The 20,906-nt window shown below is 38.8% G+C and overlaps 2 protein-coding genes across 5 annotated transcripts; one reads left to right on the top strand and one right to left on the bottom strand.

Moving 5' to 3' along the window:
- Window positions 1-1,135: 1,135 nt before the first annotated feature.
- On the top strand, window positions 1,136-9,738 carry LOC139827256 (uncharacterized). Of its 2 annotated transcripts, XM_071804838.1 has the most exons (6): window positions 1,621-1,699; window positions 2,538-2,702; window positions 3,404-5,326; window positions 6,295-6,420; window positions 8,312-8,431; window positions 9,469-9,738. In XM_071804838.1, the coding sequence occupies exons 2-6, from the start codon at window positions 2,555-2,557 to the stop codon at window positions 9,504-9,506; spliced, it is 2,355 nt and encodes a 784-aa protein (XP_071660939.1). In that variant the 5' UTR covers window positions 1,621-1,699; window positions 2,538-2,554; the 3' UTR covers window positions 9,507-9,738. The 2 variants fall into 2 exon arrangements, with proteins under 2 accessions (XP_071660938.1, XP_071660939.1); XM_071804837.1 differs by lacking the exon at window positions 9,469-9,738 and having other exon boundaries at window positions 1,136-1,699; window positions 8,312-8,588.
- RP9 (RP9 pre-mRNA splicing factor) lies at window positions 8,661-20,906 on the bottom strand. Of its 3 annotated transcripts, none has more exons than XM_065832951.2 (6): window positions 20,695-20,906; window positions 19,416-19,446; window positions 18,491-18,620; window positions 18,097-18,188; window positions 16,597-16,658; window positions 8,661-9,356 (listed from the first exon to the last, which is right to left on the bottom strand). In XM_065832951.2, exons 1-6 carry the CDS (start codon window positions 20,889-20,891, stop codon window positions 9,257-9,259), a joined length of 612 nt encoding a protein of 203 aa, XP_065689023.1. In that variant the 5' UTR covers window positions 20,892-20,906; the 3' UTR covers window positions 8,661-9,256. The 3 variants fall into 3 exon arrangements, with proteins under 3 accessions (XP_065689023.1, XP_065689021.1, XP_071660940.1); XM_065832949.2 differs by lacking the exon at window positions 8,661-9,356 and adding an exon at window positions 14,522-15,703; XM_071804839.1 differs by lacking the exon at window positions 8,661-9,356 and adding an exon at window positions 14,522-15,703 and having other exon boundaries at window positions 18,391-18,620; window positions 20,695-20,804.

Raw genomic sequence — 20,906 nt, 5'->3', positions numbered from 1 at the left:
GCGGGGTGGGCGCGCCCCCCCCAACGGCGCCAACGTGCGGGCGGAACTAGCGCCCCCTGCTGGGAGGAGCGGCTCTCTGCAGCGCGGGGCCCGTGGCGGTAACGGCCGAGCCGCTCAGCCCGGGATCGTCCTGCTCGGCCGCCCGGGGCCTCCTGGTCTGCCGGGGGAACCTCCTGCGGGCTGAGGCACCACGGAGCTGAAACGTTCTTCGGCCAAACGCGAGAGCCTCCGAGGCGAGCAAATGCCACCTGAGGCATGTGGGGCCCTGAGCCCTCCGCGGGAGGGAAGCCACAGGGGCAAGGGAGCCGAGATGAGGCTGAAATCTGGTCAAAAAGAAAGGAAAATCCTGAGAACAGATAACTTTTTAAAAGCTACGGTGTGCTATTTATTTATTTGTCATTTCCCTTTCGGTCCATCCACCAAGAGAAAGTCCATGGAATTTTAAAAAGTAAAAACGTAAATCACAGGAATTGGGGATTAAAAACATCCCAAACAAGTCACAAAAGCGACCCACACACAAAGTACAAGAGCTGCCATCAGCAGAAAGAACAAGCTTTGTCTGGGAAGGCCTGCGAGGAACGAGATCAGTAATCCTTCCCAAGGATTTTACAATTTGTGTCTTGGTGCAAAGCACAAGTTTAATCTGAACCTTACAGAAAGAACAGAAAGTACAGGAATTTCCCAACCTAGAAGTGTAAACAGTCTCTAAGCATCCACTGTTTTTCCTCCAGTCGCTCACCTATCTGCACAGCACATTTGTTGTGCTTCCTCCTCTCACCAATCTCTCCCAATACCCTGTGCTCCGTCTCTCAGAGATGAGAAGTTGTGAAGTGGCCACTCAGATTCTCACCTCCAGTAAAGGCCCAGGACAGAGGCAAGTTATAACCTCACATTTCATGAATTCTGGCTGAACATCGTAGAGTACACCATACTGGAATAAACACACCTCTTTTTATATGAAAAAAAGAGATTTACATTTGTCAGTTCACTTAGCCATGTTAGGTTGTAAGAGCACTGTACCAAACAACTCACAAGCTTTAGAAACAAATACAAACTTTGCCTTGCATTGCCTAATATTTTGTCCCTACAAAAAATTGTCCTTATAGCAGTATTAGGCAGAAGATTGGTAATATTTCCTTATTTTTTTTTTTAACATAAGTTCTAATGTTACAAAAGGAAAATAGTGGATTTGTTTCAAGATACAGCTTAAAAGTCTGCAAGAAGAGACTGGTAGCTTTCTGTACACCAGCTGAAGGCTTTTACTGCTATTCCTATCCTCATGTTTTGATTCCCCCTCCCACACACTGATGGAAAAAGGCCTCCACATCACTGTTAAATGAGCCTCAGGTGGAAGGGGGAGTGGACAAGGAGCAGCTGCCTGCCATAAAGAGTGTGGGCTGAGGATTTGGTTAGTTTCTTGCTGGGCTGTAAGCAGCAGCATGGACCTTAGTTTTGGGGGGGCTTTAATGGGGCAGGAGTAGTTTAGTTTTTGAGGGCTTTTCTTTTGTATTCCTTCCTGCATCGCTGTCTCTTAAAAGTCAAAGTTAATTCTTTGACTTGAGAGAGTGAGGAGTGTCTGTAGGCTTTTTGGTGCTTACAAGAGCTGGGCTGGTCTTTCTAGATGGAAACTGAAGAGAGCTGCTGTGGTCCTGAAAGCTTCCTGGTGCTCTAGGCTGAACTGTGTGCTGTTTTGTAACAGGTCTTGAATTTTTATTTTATTTCATTTTTTCTCCTCTGACTTTGAAGTTGAGCCGCTTTATTTGCGTGTGTGTAGCCACTTGGTCTTTTGTGTTCTCTGATTTCTTTTATTCTTGCTTATAAGCTGTGTGTGGCAGGGTTGTATCACTTCCATGGGTTGGAATGGGCTGGACTTAATGTATTAGTTGATGAAATATGTAAGTGTGGGAGGAAGCTCTGTCTTGTGAATTTAGTGGGCTTTGAATGCTTTTGTTACCTATCATTTAAGTGCAGGAAGTATGTTGCCACTGAAATATTCAGTTTGTTATGTTAGCTGTTGTTGTTCTAAATTATATTACAAAGTAAAAATCCTGAATTAAGAGAGCTCTTATTATTATCTCAAATACATGTGTTGGCATTAATAAGTGTTTTCTTCACGAAGCACTGAACTTCTGAGTGTGTGAAGCTTTTTTTTTTTTTGTTTTTCCCCAGGTCTCTTGCTCAAGGCTAATTGACTGAAGGCTAGTTTTTAATTGGCTAGAATACCACTTATATGGATGTGTGCATATAAGACTACATTAAAGTTACTGATCCTGTAGCTATAAAATGTGCTGTAAGATTAGCTTGAAGTGTGACTATTGAGAGCTGCATAGAAAAGCTTGCTTAGCAAAGGAGAACTAAAATCTTTGACCTTGATAGTAATGTCAGTTTCCTACTTTGACTTTGGAAGATAGTATTCTGGAATGATATGGTTTTATTAGGCTGGGACAGGAATGTCTGTTGAATTCCGACAGAGCACAGGAATCATTAGGTCTTAATTTTTTTTTTTAAATGGTTAATCCTGATCATTTCTCTTTCAGTGTCAAAAAAATTAAAAATGAATACTGCCTCAACTTCAGAAAATAAATCATATTCCACGAGCCACTCAAGACCCTTTTTTTATGCACAGCCAACAGTACAACAGCCTTTCTCAAATCCATGGTACCCCAGTCATGCATACAGTCCATACTGTGTACCTACTCCAGGTAAGGTAAATGAGAGTGGACTGTGGTAGCTTTGCTTAGTAAATTACTGTTAGGCTGGATGGAACAAATGTGTATCTGTATAAACAAGCTTCTTGTGAGTTTCTGGTAGGGTTAAAGTAATGTTTTAGTTGTCAAAGATCTGGTTTATTAAGTGTTAGTTAAGTGTGTAGTTTGTGTGCTGGAAAGTATCTGTTTCTGGAAAACAGGAACTTAACAAAATATTATGGTTATCCTACAGAGAGAGAGGTCTAGAACATGCCTAACAATTAATACATGTGTATATACAAGTTCTATATATGTATATGCACATTATAGGTATGGATAAATATAAACTGAAAAGTCCACACAGAAACAATGTTGTTAAATACACTTTGTGAACGGTATACCTCTGTGAGCTTCTATCTGGAGCTTTTTCAAAAGACAATGCTATAGCATAGTCTATAAAACAGCAAAATAGTACAGAAAGCTAATTGGTGTACATTTCAAGGAACAGAATTAAGTTCTGGTTAAAGTGTAGCTGCTCAGACAAGTTGTTCCATATCAAAGAAGCACTAAACTTGCTTCTGAGTGTTGATAAGAGGAGTGTTTTACTTGTGTCTGACCTTGTAGCTGTCTTTCTGTATGCAAGCAAGTATTAATCAGAATTACTTATTTCAGAAAGAAGATTTGTCTTGACTTTTTTTTTAATCCCCAATGTCTAGGCTTTCGAAGTGGAAATCCGTATTTTCCATTTTATTCTGTTGCACTGCATGAGTACCCTGGATTTCTTGTTCCACAGCATCCAATGCATGCGAGAGTTAACAGAAGGCATTATTTTAATGCTCCTCCACCTTCCCCTATGTTTTATCATGCAACAAGATTTAGACACTATAGTACCTCTGGGAGAAAAATGGAGACAAAAGAAACACAGACTGATCCTCGGCAGCCTGAAAACAAGCAAAAAAAGCATCAAGATATCCGTACTGAAACGAAAGGTTGTGATGCAGGAAATATGGCCTGTGTTTCTTCTGGTATAGGTACAGAGACTGAGAGTACTTCAGAGAAACAAGATTCACCTGGATCTTCCATTGGAGTAGACAGAGAGTTTCATAACAAGTGCCCTTCCAGCTCTACACAGTATAGAAATCTTCCTACTGGAAGCTATGCCTTTGAGAAGGAAGAAGTGAGGATAGAGTATGGAAATGGCTCTCCAGCTATTCAACTGTGGAAGTCCTTTAAAGAAACTATCCCATTGTATGATGTGGCAAGTGGTAAACCAGTCCCAGAGAATATAGTGCAGCGTGACTTATTTTCTGTTAGCTCGTGTGAAGGAATGATATATGGCCCTCGTGAAGGGGAGAAAATGGTGCCGGCAGCTTCCTTAGATGAGAGAAAAGCTGTTCTCTCCTCAAAACAGGGTATTGAAACTGTGCAAGAAAGAGAGGTCCAAAATAATGAAGTGAAACTGGATGCAGAAAAGCAGGTGAATACAAGTCAAAGGTCAAAATCACCCCCAGGTGAAACCATGGCAGTGCAAATTGCAGAGTTGGCAAGAACTGTTAGCATAGACCAACCAGTGGCAGGAGCTAAGAAATCTATCTCTAAAAAATCTGCAGGCTCAAAAACTTCTCAAGAAGAGCCCAGCTTTATGCAACAAGCAGGACTACTTCCATCTAGTATGGAGGTAATAAGTGACTTGAGTTTTCAGCAGCAGAAGATGAATCTAAGCCACAGTGTGATGAATGATAGTCAAACGGATAAAAGTGTTTGGTGTGACGAATCAATTGAGAAGTACATTCCCTCTAATGATTGGCTGAGTTGTATGGACACAGGCTACAGTTATGATGTTTGTTTGCCACGAAGGAAACGTCAAAGTGTACTCAGTCTTTCTTCTGATGACATGTCCTCTAGAGAGGAAGGCTCATCAATTGATAATGCCCCAGTGTCTTATTTTGTTCCTGACTATGTGCTTCAGAAAAGCATGTACACTTTCCAGAAAAATACAGAGGGCTCGGAGAAAGAGAAAATTAAAAGTGGTGGGTCCCTTAATGAAGATGAAGTGCTAGGAAGGGAGCAGATGAACAGCTTGAATGACCAAAATGTCAAAAACTCTCCAACTATGAAGAAGAAACAAGCTTCCAGTAAAGGCAGAAAGCTGGAAGCCTTGCCTAGATCTTCTAGTCAGGGTAAAGTCAGTTCTCTAAAGAAAAAAGCAGCTAAGAGTGTGTCAGAAGTTGAGGACTCTGAAGAATACTCTGTGATGGGGGAAGAGGAGGATGAAGATGGAGAAGATGAGGAGGAGGATGATGATGATGATGACATGGATGAAGCAGAATATTTCTTTCAAGAAGCTACTCCATATGGAATCTTGACACCTAGTAAAGGAAGTTTCTACCAAGTTGGCCACAGGGTACTTTGGAAACCACCTAAAAATGCTATACCAGCACAATTAATTAGCTGGCCTGCTCAAGAGAAAATAAAAACTAGGTGTGGGCTTCATGAAAACATTGGTGTAGTTTACAAGACAAAGGAGAAAGAAAAAGATGAAGTTGTATACAGTGACTATGGGTATTATGGAAGAAAGAGGCCTATGGCAAAAAGAGAAGGACTTGAACACCAGCGAATGCTGCGGAAGTTCTTGGGAGGTAAGGGAATTGCTGAGGACACAGTGCTGCTTAATAGAACACACAAAGAACATCTAACTGCAGTTGCAAATTGTAGTTTGAACCATTGGGAAGACTGGAGAATGTTGTAGCTTCAGGTTTGGCCTAGAGTCAGAAATACTGCAGAGTATTTTTAAGGCAGACGGAGTTGCTGTAATTTTTTACTGCTTGCTGGTTGTGAAGATGCAGAATCCTCATGCAGAGAATCTTGTAGAAACTCTAATTTATACTTACCTTTTTTACATAAGTGGTCATTTTTTCATTTGAAAAGCTTCAGGCCATTTGAACTATGCATTCATCATTGTTTAATAGCATCTTGGAAACTCAGCATTTAAATTTTTATAAACATTGACTCTACTATCAGAGACTCATGGTGGATGGATTAAACAGCATGAAGTCAATCATAATCTGGTGGCCATACTCTGTGTAACTTCTCTACAGAAGAGGAGTCAAACCATTAAAATTTCTTAAATTGTAGCTGATGATCTCTTGCTGTTAGCAACAGAAGTTTTGCTATATTTTCATAAAATCAGTGTGAAGTTGTATTTTATTTGGAAAACATTTTATTTACTCAAAGGTAGATATTGGTAGAAATTGGATTAATCTGAACTGAGAGTAAGCAGTTATCAGTCAGGGTCCATAACTGGTTACGTGGGTACTTTAGGAAGTGGTTGCTCTTTAGTATGATCTTGTGTTGTGAAAGGCATCTAAAACAGGGTGATCTACTTCTAATAACCAGCATAGTGTTCTTAAACGTTGTTTTCTTTGTACAGCATTTGCAGACTTGAAGTAGCTTGTAAATATTTGTCAAGTGTGGTCTCCAGAAAACCATATTTTTATTTTAATAGACTCTTTTAATTTGATTAAGTAGCTACCTTTCCATTCTGACTTATGGATCAAACGTTATAAAAACTAAATAATGGACTTAAATCAACTTTTTTTTTAATTAGGAAGGCTGTTAAGGGAGAACATGGGCATACTACCTGAAGAGTATTGGATTAGAAGTGGTGCTAAACCTAAATTTACCAGCCAAACACATGGTAGTCTCTCATCTCTAGCCAAGAGCGAAGAACAAGGTACAACTTATTTCCTCAGTGTGTTTCTATTCTTAAGGAACATTCTAAAGGATATGATACAAACCAGAAAGCTTATGTTATTTGGATGAGACTTGAAGATAATGAAAATTAATTCTCATTGCTTTTATATTGATGAAATGCTGGTCAGTCAGTACACCTCAGGGTCTATATACACCCTTCTCAAACATCCCAGAGGATGTTTGAGAATCCATTATAGCTATTTCTTTTGTAAAAGTACTGTGGGAAATCAAAGCATCAAATGTTTTGTGGCTAAGCAAAGCCTTTATTTGTGCGGAATTGCTGCTGCTATAAATTATAGTGTTAATTCTTTGCCTGGATAATGCTTCTCTTGTGTGCACATATAGTGGTAGTTCCTAATCTTGATGAGTAGAACATATCAGAAGTCACATGTGAGAGCTATATAGGCAAAAGTTCGGAGAAACTAGCATGGACCAACAGTTGCCCTGCTACTGCTAAAGGACATCTGAATGCAAATCATTTTGGTGTGGTTAAGATTAACAAGTCAAAGTTATTCTAACAAAGCAAAAGGGTAGATAGTTTCCACATATTCTTCTTTCCTCCTGAAGCAGAAGGGTGTTTTTTTTTCTTTACAATTAAGGTCTACTTGGAGTTCAAATCTGTTTCTAGATGCTCTTCAAGGGTGTCTCTTAGTGTAACTGCTGTTAAAACAACAACAGAATTTGTAGCCTGAGTATTACTACTCTCCTAGGTCATGTGCTTTCAAGTATCACATGATCGGTATATCAAGTAATGGAGTTATCTTCTGAACAGACTGATTTGCTTCTCTTCAGTTCAGTGATAATTTTCATCAGGTTTCCTGCATCATCAGCCGAATAGGCTATTCTTTAGATTGTATTTTTTAGGGTTCTCTCTGCATTGCTTTCCTGCTTAAGCATGTTGGGGTTTTGGATTTGCCTCCTGCATTGAAGGGTCTCTATCCTTTCTGTCCACAGACCTCTTCAAAATGTTGAGGTGGGGTTTTTTTTTATGCTAGCCTGCTCCATGAAAGTTGAAAACACTTTTACTTTAGCAGCCTCTTTCTTAGTTCCTTACAACAATTCATGACAATAACAGAATAGTTCTAAAATAATTTTACCTTTAACTTTCAGGATGTCCCTTCTATCTCTTCTAAGTCATAGATGGTACAGAATACTGAAGATGTTTGGCCTACATGTTACTACCTGCTTTCTCTCCCTCTTTTTCCAGCCAATGTAGTTTAAAGAAGCTATCATGTTCAGTATTAGGAAGCAGGAATCTGTTTCTTCTGAGTGCTGTTCATGCCAATGGATGCTTCAGAAGTGCTAGTAAAATTACATCCTTTTTGAAATGTCACTTATCTTAGGACTGGTTTCTTCAAATTAATCTTAAGTGCCCTTCAAGTAAGAACATATGGCTAAACTACATTTTGCTTTAGCAGTAATACCATATGCTAAAATTGACTTTTTGAACTGTATACCTGAGATATGTAAGTTAACAAGTCTGAAGAATTGACATTATTTTGAAGACAATGGGTGAGTTGGGTGACTTGGACAGCTGTCAACTAGTCTTGAACACTTGAAAAGGGAACTAGAGTAGAATTAGCCACCTCTCACTGAGTTGTTTCTTTGAGGGTTTTTTGCCACATTAACACCTATCCAAGTTATGAGCAAAAATACAGTGTGTCCAGAATTACGGTTAGACAGTGATTGAATATTGTATATCTACAAGATTGTTGGTTGACATATGTAGTGTCAGTTTTATCTGCCATTAAAATGGGCACACAGTGGGAAAGGAGAAAGAGGAACACTACAAAGCAGTAGGGGAAAGGCAAGCTCAAATTTGCTTTAAGACTGATTTGGAAAAATAACATCATTCATATCTTGCTATTTAGGGTGCCCACTTCTGGTTAAACCAAAGAAGAAAAGAATAGGCAAGCCACCTTCAAAACGCAGAGACACAAGATGTGAGATGGAAGAAGCGTGGGAGATGCCTAAAAGCAGTGTACACAAAGGTTGGTATACAGTGACAAACTACAAAAATGAATCTTACAAGTAGTTTTAATTACTATCTTTGGAAGTAATAGCTCTTGGTTTGAACTGCAAGGATATTGGATAGCTTGTGAAATAATAGCAAATGCTGTGTATGTGGATGAGGAAAAAGCAAGCTAAGCTTTGAACACTTACCTTGCTATGAATACCACTGTAGCATTGACCAGGTTAGGCTCTTTTCCTTTATTTAAGGGAAAATATTGGGGGGAGGGAGGGAAACAAAAAAAAACACATGCTAAAACCCACTCCTTTAGTCTAGTTGCTCTTCAAATTGTTCTACCAACTTTTAAAAATGTTGGGTCCTTTGTCACTTTGCAGTGTATCACGACATACTGTTCTTTAAGCTACTGCTCTGCCGCAGCCAAAGTACTGTAGTTTGATACAACACACACATATATATAATTAAGAACTTCAAATTTATGGAGTAGGACCTTCTTTCTACTTTGGAAGAAGATGGGGAAAAACAATGGAGGGGAAATCACATTAAACAGGTTCAATAACAAATATGCTTTTGTGCATTTGTGGGAGAGTCTGAAAAGTTTGTAAATTGAAAAGGACCAGTACATAAAGAAATTAACTACAAGACCAGAATTTCTTCTGGGAAAAGAACAATCTCGTGTAGGAAACTTAAATATTCAGTCATGAAGTACATGAGTAGAGAAGAACTTGCAAAATCCCAAAAATGCTGCTTGTATTTGCCCCAGAAATGTTTCTTGGATACATTCAACAATGTAGTTTCAAGACCATACTGACAATATGCTGAGTTTCATATGGAACACTTGTTTATCTTACACTGGGACATTCTGCAGTCCAACACTGTTCCTGTGGAATTTATCCTTGCTGGGAAGTCGAGAATGAAGTTCTAATATCAACCAGCTGTGTCCTCTCCTGCAACAGAAGAAGGCAGTCATTGTTGTCTAGTCTTTCTTTAGAAGCAAGTTGACATATGTTATTTGGAGGGAGAATGCCTACCTTAATTTTTTAATATTTTTTTTTTTAGGGCGTGGAACAAGAAAGTCCCTCTATAAGAGAAGATAACTAAATATTGGGGCAGGAGGGAAAAAAGTATCAGTTTTGCATAAATCCAAAACTCAGTTACTATTCTCTTGTATATTTTGTAAACTGCTGTGCACTCTTAAAGGGTAAGAACTAACACTGTAAAAACTGAGGACACTATTGAAATGCAATTAAGTATTTAACACTAAAATCACACTTTTACAACTAGCACATTCACTATTTAAATAATAAATTTAATAGAATTGCACCTTGAGACTTCTTGTATTCCATCTGTTCATGGAAGCAAAAAAGCTAATGATATGGATGTATATGCATCAATACTATTATGACATACCATTTACTGCTGCCCTGTTCTTAAATTCTGCAGGATTGTGAGGCCTGTCAAGATCATCATATCCAGTAGTCAGTTTGTCTGTATGATGTGGACATAGGTACAAGATTCTCTTCCATCAGCTGGATTTTTGGCTGGATTTATTTTTGCCAAAGTGTAAAGGAATATAGTTAAAGCTTTATCAAGTCAAGAGTTTACATGAAATTCCAAGGTAGTTCCTCAGATATTAATCTCTTCATATGCATGACTGAGGACTAAAACTAAAGCACTGATTTGATGTGATGCTTCCCCTTCCTTATTTTTCTGTGGAGAGTTTAGAGTCCTCAATGCAGACTCTGAGCTGGAAGATAGACTCTGAAGGTGAAACAAAACTTTTTATAAGTGCTGTGCCCTGTTCTGCGACTTCCTATTGATGACTTCTATTACAGTTTATACTGACCTTGGCAAGTCACTACAAAAAAGTCTGTTTATAGAACTAAGATGATAAAACTAGGTTTCTGAGCTATCTTAGGAATAATGGAAGTAGACTGATCTAGATGAGGTGGATGGCTCAAAAATGTGTGATCTTTTTCATGTCTACAAAAGTTAGTATCACCATGTGAGAAGAATAAACATGCTACTGCCATTCTTGGATGATTCCCAAGTAAAGTGATAGTATGAGTGAAAAAGATAGGGACACTTTATTTAAAAAAAAAAAACAAACACACAAATTTTTCTTTAGTAAGGGGTGGGTGAACAGACAGGACTTGTCTTTTGCCTCCTCTCCCGATGTTCTTATTATGTCTGTGCCCTAGAGTAACCTACATGGATAAAAGTAGCGTTTCCTGTGGCTGCATTCAAGTTTTGTGCCTGTTTCTAGTTTCACCTGTAACTGAGGTTATGCTGTTTTCCCTCAGTGAGGAGTGTTGAGGCTTCCCTACCCAAGTGATCATTGATATTTCTATTAATAGCACTTGCTTACTTGTTAGAGCTACTGTAATTATAACATTTACCCCAAGCTGTTCAGGTAAAGGATGCACATTAACACTGTGATGCCACTCTACCCTAAGCACTGAAAGAAAATATGGACTATAAATTCTTATTTGTCTCTTGTGCTGAACAAAACCTCTGTTCCATCAGAACCTCAAAGAATAAAGAGGGAGAGAATTACTACAAGCACAGTGCTCTTTAATACTCTAGAAAATATAGGACTGCTGCTCTTGGATATCTAATATAGGAATCTGTGGCTCTTAGAGGGGATACACTTTATTCTGATGGGGAATGAGTGGTCAAATATCTTAATCTGAAGACTACAAGTGATGACCTAAGAGTAATCCTCAGCTGTAACTGAGACCTCTTGGGTAAGGATTGACTTCTTTTTCCCTGAACTTGAGTGTAGCTTTGGGATTGAATACTAAGCCAATTCTGCTGACAGACTTAACTGTTTGTCTTTTGCTGCTTGTCTGATAAATGAATATTCATGACCTTGCAGTTGGCCCTCTTATTTTAGGGAATGGTAATATTTCATGGGTACTCCCAAGATCATGCTCATCATCCTTTCACAGGTTTTGGACTAGTCAGTTCTTCCTACCCAGAAGCAGCAATTCAGGACCTGGTAATGCTGTCTTATCTCACAAGCATATGTGAGGGAGTAGGAGTGTGTAGATGGCTCTTTGTCTGAAAACAAATGCTATTTTAAACTAATGACTTAATTTTGTAGTGTGCCCATGATATGGATCCATACCAATGCCTTAAGTAGTATGCATGGATGTTCCACTGCTCCAGGAATACTTCTTAGATGTTGTTATATGTGATGTACTCTGATCTGACAGTACTAGTCCTGTGACCTTAAAACTAAGTAGTCTACTTGGCTTCTTTGTCACTCAGCAGCACAGATGATTTGTGGACTGCATCTTAAGTCAACTGGCTTACATCTATATTTAATTTTCCAGTGGGTAAAATGGTCATGCTTCAGAAAGGTGGTAAAGTACAAACTGTGCTTTAAAAGCCTGTGAATTAAAGTCCATGCTCTTTTTAGTCAGCCACAGTGATATTTGAGATTTTAATTGTACAGAGGCACGTATGTGTTGATGTCTGTTACCACTGAAGCTAGATGGCTCAGTGATTAACTGCAATGCTGGCAGTATTGTGAACTTGTAACTGTAGCAGTACTGTATTGTCTTTGAAGTTTTCATGTTTCCTGCAGCATCTACTGAAGAGCTGCTGAAGAATCTATTTGCTGCTTGGCACACTAGTAACAAACCTTAAGAGGCCTCAGAGACTGCCATACTGGGAGGTTTGGACAGACTTGCTGTCTGTGACTCGGAATTTTTAAATCATTATTTGTAGCTAGCTAAAACCTCTGTTGCAAACTGGGTGTGCTGTAATCACTGAAGTGCCAGCTTCTAATTCTGCATTTTTGTTTTCAGTTTGGTAGCACCTGAGTGGCATAAAGCCTTCCCTTTTACAATGTCTGGTTTTCTGCCTTATGTTGGAAAAGATTAATTACAGGTCTTTGTATTAAAATCAAACAATGGAAGACAGGAGCCAATGGCAAAAAAAAATCTCCACTCATTGCATGCATAGGCATACCAGGGAAAACCAAATGCACTCTTTAAAAAATGTCCTCAGATTCCCCTGACTGGCTTACTGCCATCAGCCATCTCAGTCAACAAGACTATAAAGCCCAAGTACTTTATTGGCCAAAGAAGTAAGACAGATGTCAGTATTTTTTCTGAAATATTATTTCTGACAAGAATGGTTCAGAGTATTAAGATAATCAGATCTGGGAGCTGAAGCCCTATGAAACTGCATTGCCTATGAAATATATTTTAGCTGCATTTTACACTTACTTAGATTCATGGGACTATACAATTATGCTATTCCTTCCAATCAGGCTTCAACAGAACTTTCAAAGTGAAATACATGTCTACAAAGAAAAGGATCACTAGAAAAAACAACTTTGGTTAGTTGAGCAAAAACATTAAATAGTCTGATGGTTAAAACCTAAAAAATAAGGCTAATCAGTCTTTCAAGACTAGCTTTCTATCCTGCTTTCTGGATTTAATTCTGCATAGAATAGTTTTCTGTTAATATAAATGGGTGTTGGTATTTATCTCTGCATATTTCTGAAAGACCTAAAGAAGGGAGCCTCATGATTGCCTTCAAAAGGCCACATGTGATTGCAGGACTGTATAAATGTAGGAGTAGTTACACTTACACAGTCCTGAAATTACATGTGGCCCTTTGAAGGCAACCATGAGCCTGATGTGGCCCCTGCTGAAAATGAGTTTGACACACCTGACCTAGAGTAATTGCTTTGGCGATGTTTAAAATGCTAAATGATATTGTTTCTTAGCACTTGAGCACTGGCTGTCAGTCAGCACTACTAGAATCTTACTCTGTTGAAACTGTTAGCTTTCATTTTGAAGCTGGCTCAACTTCTATGAGTTTCAGTAAAGACCTACTAAAATTATCACCGAACAGCGATGTGGTCTCTCAGAACTTTAAGTTACATTTGATATGTTAGAAATGATCTTTTATGGTATTTTTCTTGATTGTTCAAATATTAAGCCCTGGTAGATAAAATGGGAAGGACCCATTAACATGGAATGGGATGACAGATTAAGGAAAAACTGAATTTGTTTTTATTAAACTTCAGAGGAATCTTAAATGACAAAAGCTAAAGTAACCAAAGTTATCTTTAGCTTAGCTCTTTTCTAGACCAACTTGAGTAAGAATTCTCTTGGAATGCATCAGGTGAAAACTTGCTGTGGCTTCCAGCATCTGTCCAACAATCACCAATGCTATGAACACATGGATTCTCTCAGGACCACATGTGGCACTATGGAGAACCAGTCTACTACACATTCCTCATACTATTTCAGCTGTTAACTCTCTTTGTGGTGAAAGAGCCAGGAGCTTTGAATTTGTTGATGATGCTGATACAAGGAACTATCAGGAGTAACCAGTAAATCCCATCACAAGGAGATGTGCTAAATAATCTGAAGGACAAAAAGCAATTTCACAATCAGGCTCTGTGAATACATTAAAGGATCTTTTTATGTATGTGTTGACTACTTTGTTTTTCCCCAGAATGTATTATGAATGACTGGCAAGGAATGTGGATTTATTTTTACTAAAAAACTCCAAAGACATGTAGGAGGGAGAAAACACATTTTAACATATACTTTCCTCTGTGTTCTTTTCCAAAGCTCATGGAGGGAGGGGTGGGAAATCTTAAATACATTTTAGTCTATGGTTCCTTGATTTTATGGTTAATGTTTGCTCTACTGATGATAAATCTTTATCATGTTTGGGTTTTTGTCTTTCTCAATGTAAGCACAAGCACAGAGATTAAGTTTTTACATAAGTCCTTCCTAGCCCTTTCAAAGCAAATCTATTTTTCTTTCTCCTTTTGCAAAGCACTGATACACATAATCTAGGTCCTCAAATCTCAGATTTGTACCACTGTGTCTTAAAGTTTCAAAGAAATGCTTACTCTTGTGTTTTATAGCTATCACAATCTTTCTAGCTGCCTGCAAGATTATGCAAAAGAAAAGTGTGGTGAGTCCACAAAGTCAATCAAGTACCCAAAACTTTCCCTTCCTTCTGCTTAGAAGTTCTTTACTACTGTTCTGTGGCTTATGTGTATATAGTTGAAAAGAATTTGGAAGCCTTCAGCACTTACACTCTTGTGGGATTATTCATAAAATACTACATAAAATAATTATACTAAACATAAAAAATAAGTTGTAATTTATTTTGCCAGGCCTTTTTAAAAGGAAAAAAAAACCACCAAAACAACAAAAAAATCTCAAATGTATCAAAACAACTGATACCAAAGTGTACATAGAAATTAATCTTTTTCATTTCTAGCATGAAAACCCACTTTTTAGATAACTAAAATCACTACCTCTTTACTGTAAAGTTGAACATCTAACATCATTACACTTAGATCCCACTCCTAGGGTCTGGAGAACACTTCAGGTGCTGCAGAACTGTGTGTATTAATGGTGATGATTATGCAATTTTTCTACACAAAAAAACCCCAAGTCTTGCTGATGCTGCAGTTTTGTCTTAAAGTAAATCCCCTTGATTAATGTTTTCACCTTCAGTAATGCTCTTTATTTCCCTAGCTGCCAGTACTAGGATAAGTACACTGAACTTCAGCATATAGGCAGCACGCAGAGAACAAAAATACAGTACAACCTGCTTAGTGTAAGCACTGCAGGTGAACTCTCAGTGCTCTGCATGGTACAAACTGCAGTCCTGTTACAATGAGGCTTTGTATATAATAAAATAACTTCATGGAGAAAAGACACTTCAATGGACAGTCTGCTGAACTCTGCAGATTTGTTGGTGCTATCTTGGTAATCATTGTGTTCTGCCAAGAGTCACATGTGGCAACTCAGAGGCCCAATGTGACCACGATGGATGAGCCTCAGCACAGCTTTTACAGTGTAAAGATATATGGTTAATTATCATTGACTGCACCTCTTTTCTTTCTGGCTGCAGCACTGCAGAGAGGCAGAAGAGCACAGCCAGTGTAGGATGTTATATGTAACCATCTGTATTTTCTGAGTTTATTAAAGCCCTTTCTGGTGGTTTCTTCCTTCTTTTGATCTTTCCTCGCAGTTCACAAGTAGAGGTCAATAAGCATGCAGCAGGTGACTCATGTCAGTCAGATTCTGACTTCTCATTAGATTTAGATGATTTACGCTTTCTCTTTTTCTTTTTCTTCTTTTCTTTCTTTTTCTTTTCCTTCTTCCTCTTTTTTTTCTTGTGTTTATCTCTACATTCTGAGGAAGTGGAGCTGCTGCCACCTTCATCATCCTCATCACTGTCATCACTGCTATCATCGTCTTCTGAGGTAGAGTCTTCCAGGAGCTGCTTCAGTTGCTGTATCCTGAGTTTAAAAAATGTGAATAAGAATTCTTTCCAGCTCTCCTCTACCTGTAATAATTTATTCTAGTTTTCACTGGTTTCCTTCCTAGCTTGAGAAATTGAAGCTGCATGCAAAGGGACAGGGAACACTTCCTCTTTTTCTGAATTACATTCCCATTGCAGTTTTCACAGACTGATAAAGACCACCACAAGAAGTTCTATGCTTACCCACACACAGATGCATATTCGGATTATGGTATTATGACATTCATTGCTCTGCTGATAGAGATGTTGGCGAAGGTGACGGAGTAGATTCTGCTTTAAATGCAGAGGTATTCTTGAAAGGCACTTTTCCTTTGAACTTTCACAGATTACTGACAAATGGGGACAAACTATTTGCTTATTTTATTGTTGCTTTCAGTATCCTCCCCAAGGGCAGCAGCAGTACCACTCTATGGGCCATCTATAGTTTGTTCAGTTATCTCATTGATGCAGTTCAAGTAAGAAAGCATTAAAAAATTGTGCTGCTTTATATATTGAACAAGGACCTCACATGAAGAATAACATCAGGTGCCTAGAACTCATTTTCTAAATCCACCCTGTTATGTCTACTGATGGCACTTTGATGTACCCAATTTAAAAAACAAACAAACAAACCTGAAACAAAACTAAATGAATATAACTCCTCTTTAAACTTTGTTTTGGGAAGAAATATTGAAGCTAATACAATGAAAGAGGTAGGAAGTACTATTGCATGATTACTGAGAAAACAGAAATCCATTAGTCTCTGCCAACATAAACTACCATCAGAAATGTTCTAAGTTGGTAACTTACACCAAGATTTAACCTATACATTAGTCACATTATCAAAATGAAAAACAAATTGAATATGCAATTTGCTACAGTCACACTTACCTCAGTTCTTTTTCATGACGTTTATTTTCCCTTATGATATCATACATTGGATCTTCATGTGCCTTTAAAGTGGAAAACAGAAAATCCAGTGTTGGTAAAGACAAGTATTTATCACTGACCGTTGTATTTCCTAAAAAAAATAAACCAAAGCAACCCAATGCAAGAGGCTTTCATCAAAAGAAGACATACACTTAGCAAGCTCTTAATTCACAAGTATACTCTCAGACTTAACGTTGTTAATCTGCACTTTTTTTTTTCTTTGGGAAAAGCTTATCTAGTTACATCACCAATGAACGGGACCCTCCTTAGGTACACTACCTCTCTCCCTTCTCCAATTACAGTTAACTAAGAGAACCCTGTACATATGCTATAGGAATAGCTAGTCATAGATGGAATATTGAGGTTCAAAATAATGAGCTATGACCTTAAAGCATATTTTAAAAACTTGGATGCAAACACAGGAGCAAAGAATATAAGACAAGCGGATAATAAAGCTGGAGTTGTCCTAGCATGCTATGCACTACTATCACTGGCTCTTAAATTCATTATTTTCATATTAAACAGGCATTGCAGCAAAAGGTAGTTGTGATGGAAGATAATGAATAAATACTGCGGATATTTAAGGTGAGTTCGTGCCATGCAAGAACGCAGCAAAAAGACAGGGTGATAATTTCTGTTGGAAGACTAAGCAAACAAGTTCAACAGAGAGGAGATATCAGATGCTGACCAGAAGTGCGAACTAAAGTGTCAGTAGCAAATGAAAGACGTTGGGAATGCACCATGAGGGGCCTTGGACACACAGCAGGAGTTTGATACAACAGAGAAGCCTGAGGGAAAACGGATAATAGAGGCAATCTGGTCATGGGAGAGTGCTAAAAATACCCTTTGCAGTAGCATACAATCAGAATGAGTCCAGATTACATTTCTCAAGGACAGAAATGAGGACATAAACAAAGTGATGAGAGCTTGAAATACAAGTGAACAATGCAAAGCAACAGGAAAAGTTAAAAGAAGTCACGCAGAAAGGATGCGCAGAACTGAAATGTAGCCTCATGTAGCAAGAGATCAGACTTGTAGACAATGACTGGATTACAGACCTAGACAACGGGCATCATGATGTGGTTGCTCACAGTGAGAGCAGAAGGCTTGAAGCAGCTGTAATGTGGGCAGCTCAAGCTTGACTAAACATTTTTGTTACGTTGAGATTTTAATCACAAAAACTGAATATAATGGTTGAAACAGGTTCTTGAAGATTTCCAATTTAAATGTAAAAATTACTAATTTTCCTCTTGAAGAGTAGATTTTTCTGCAAAGTAGTCAAATATCCAACCACATCTGTAGCTTTTTCTTTATTAGGAGATTTTCGGCATCTATATTATGCTAGAGACAGAGGAAAAGTCCTTAATAAAGCATCATCCAACAGGCTACTTTTCATTTGCAAGATTATGCATCATCAATATTAAAAAATACAAGCAATGATACTGCAGGATTTGTACTCACTACTCTAAATTGTTCCAATTTCTGATTGCCTTTAATAAAGAATGGGCATTCTTTATCTCCTGTTCTGTGTCCATAACGTTTACACCTCCAACCTTAAAAAAAAAAAAAGCAGCAGCAGTGAATTGCATCTCTTAGACCAGACAAAATTTTTTTTTAAAGGCATATTTATGGAAAATATTTTAAACTGGTTGAAACAAATAAATAGATGCAAGTATTATGTTGATAAATATAACACCCATAAAACGCAGCCTTCAAGGTACTGGTTGCTTTTATATTAATATGATGCCAAACTACCTGAGACTTGCCATCTGTCCACCAGACATTCTGCCCTCCCCCAGAGTAAACGGATGGCTATACGAAGGTCCAATGACATCTGGAATGTTTTCAGCCTTACACTGCATGACTTTGACTTCTTTTCCCAAAGGCATCCAAAGCCCTTTTGTTGGGGCATGTGCCAGGAATTCTCGTGCACTTTCATTGCCTGGTACATCAGGTATGCAGTCTTCTGGTTTTGTTTCATTCTCCTATGGAACAAGAGAAGGACAATAATTTTTTTTATATAACTTTGTAAAAATTAATACTTTATGTGTCCAAGCCTTCACTTAATATAGAACCTATTTCCCCTGTAACATTTCTTTTTTCTTGTAACACATAAAGGATTCAAAATACCTGACCCTTTTAACAGTACCAAGTCATATTCTTTTTCCCTCACCCTTGAATCTTCCAGTCTGAACTACACTGCCCTATTAATTCAATTACTTCCCATCTATTTTAGTAATTTATTCAAATAAATAATATAAATGAAAACAGACAAGCAGAGACTTGACTTTTCCTGCTAACAAGACATAACAAAAACAACCTTTACAACACAGAGCAGTATTTTTTAGGGTAAAAGCACTAGATTATGGGTTAAGTGTATAGATTTGTCAAAAGCAATCATCATTACGAAAGTATTTTTACACTATTACTTGACAAAAGCAATGGAGAAGAATCCTGAAAAGATGTCATTCAAACTGAAAAACTGCTTCACCATAAAAGACTCCCCACTATCCACGCTATTAAATACTGCATTAGTTGTGCAGGCTAAGAGGTGAGGAAAGAACTGGTATTATCCTGTCTGATTCTGGGCATTTCACTCCAGATTCACCAAGTCAAAGAGGTTGGCTTGTAACTGAGAAGCCCTGAGTTTTCCCCTGGAAGCACCTATTTCTCTCTGTAATTTACAGAGCCAATGCAGACACTTAAGATAAATGGCTGAAAGACAAGTTGTGTGAAAATCCCTTGTGATGCTAAAATTTTACTGTATTACATTTACCAACCTTAATTAGCCCTGGGGGAGGTTTCTCATAGCTGAAAAGCAATAGAAATATTGTTATTCTGCAGCTTAGCACAGACAAATAAATTGAGAAAATATACTCTTTCAACGGTATAGAGTTAAAACCTTCACCTCACATTTCCCTTTAAATTTTACTCAACCAATTATCACTAAGAGCTATAGCAGAACACAGATACCTGGATGCAAGAAGACTGAGACAGTGTCATGTCATCACACACATCTCTTGCAACCATCCTTCAGATGCATATTCTTGTGAGGGAACAACCACTTTCATCACACTGCTTTACGGGGACGTGTGCTGCATCCAATTCAGCTTGTTACCACAAATGCACAATTCTCTTTTTCTGTAGCACCATTCCCCAAGATCTCCTGACACGAATTTCATCCCTCCAGCACTGCTGAATCATATACACATTCAGCTGAAAATGTCAAGTCAGACCATTCCCAACATCTAGCTTTGCCAGCCAAATCTAGTATATAATAATAACTTCATCTTCTTCCCTCTGTGTATTAAGCCTGAAGACAGAACCTTGTGGATCATCTTTCCCGCAGCATTTCTCCAGAGTTAATAGTAGATATAAAATTTATTAAAATCCAAACAGAAAGCAGGTGCTACGTAGAGCAAAGCAAGTAAGAAAGGTCATGTGCTTAGGAGTTGAATGCCAAGATGCTTTGAAATGGTCTCTATAACAATAACTTTTTGAGTGCTGTTTGGTATGTTTCATAACAAACATTTTTACTTTTACTTGGAAAGGAAAAAAATGTGTTCTTGTGAACCTTCTGATCTTTTTATTCCATTAAAACCCCTTTCAATGGAATAACATAAACCTTTCACAGCACTGTGGGCTACTGATGGAGTCATTAGGCAGATGGCAAACCTTTTTATCTTTTTGTTTGTTTGTTTAATTTAAATCCACTTTAGTGAAAACCAGCCGAACAACCTCTGCGTCTATGCTGCAACTCCCAGACTCCTAGGAAGCTGGAAAAGACGCATTTTCCCCCTGTTTGCACTTATGTATAAAAATGGGTCATATTTTTCAAATCTGACGGAGCTGGAGCAGCCGCGGAGGGAAGGGAACAAGCCCCGGCCTTCCGCGGGGCCAGGGACAAAATAAAAACCAAATCCCCCCCACTGCCCCCCAACCCTGCACTGGAAACGCGCCCCAAATGCCGGCGGGGCAGAGCGGGGAGCGGCCAGGCGGGGCCCGGGGGCTGCGCGACCTCCAGCCCCCTCGGGGAGCCTCCCCTCCTGCGCTCCTTACAAGGACTCCAGGTGCTGGAGCTTCTGGAGCTGCTGCGCCTCCTGCCGCTTCCGTTTCCTCTCATGCCGGTCCTGGCTCTTGCTGCCGCTGGCCGCTGACTCCGGGTGGCTCCTGGGCCGCGCCTGGCTGCCCCTCGTCGCTCCCTCCCCCGCACCCCCCTCCTCTTCCTCCTGCCCCCTCGGCGCCCTGTGGGACATCGGCGCGGCGGGCTG

This window comes from Patagioenas fasciata, chromosome 2 (genome assembly GCF_037038585.1).
Source record: "Patagioenas fasciata isolate bPatFas1 chromosome 2, bPatFas1.hap1, whole genome shotgun sequence".
In the NCBI taxonomy this organism is placed as follows: Eukaryota; Metazoa; Chordata; class Aves; order Columbiformes; family Columbidae; genus Patagioenas; species Patagioenas fasciata.
This window is presented reverse-complemented; position numbering and strand designations above follow the sequence as displayed.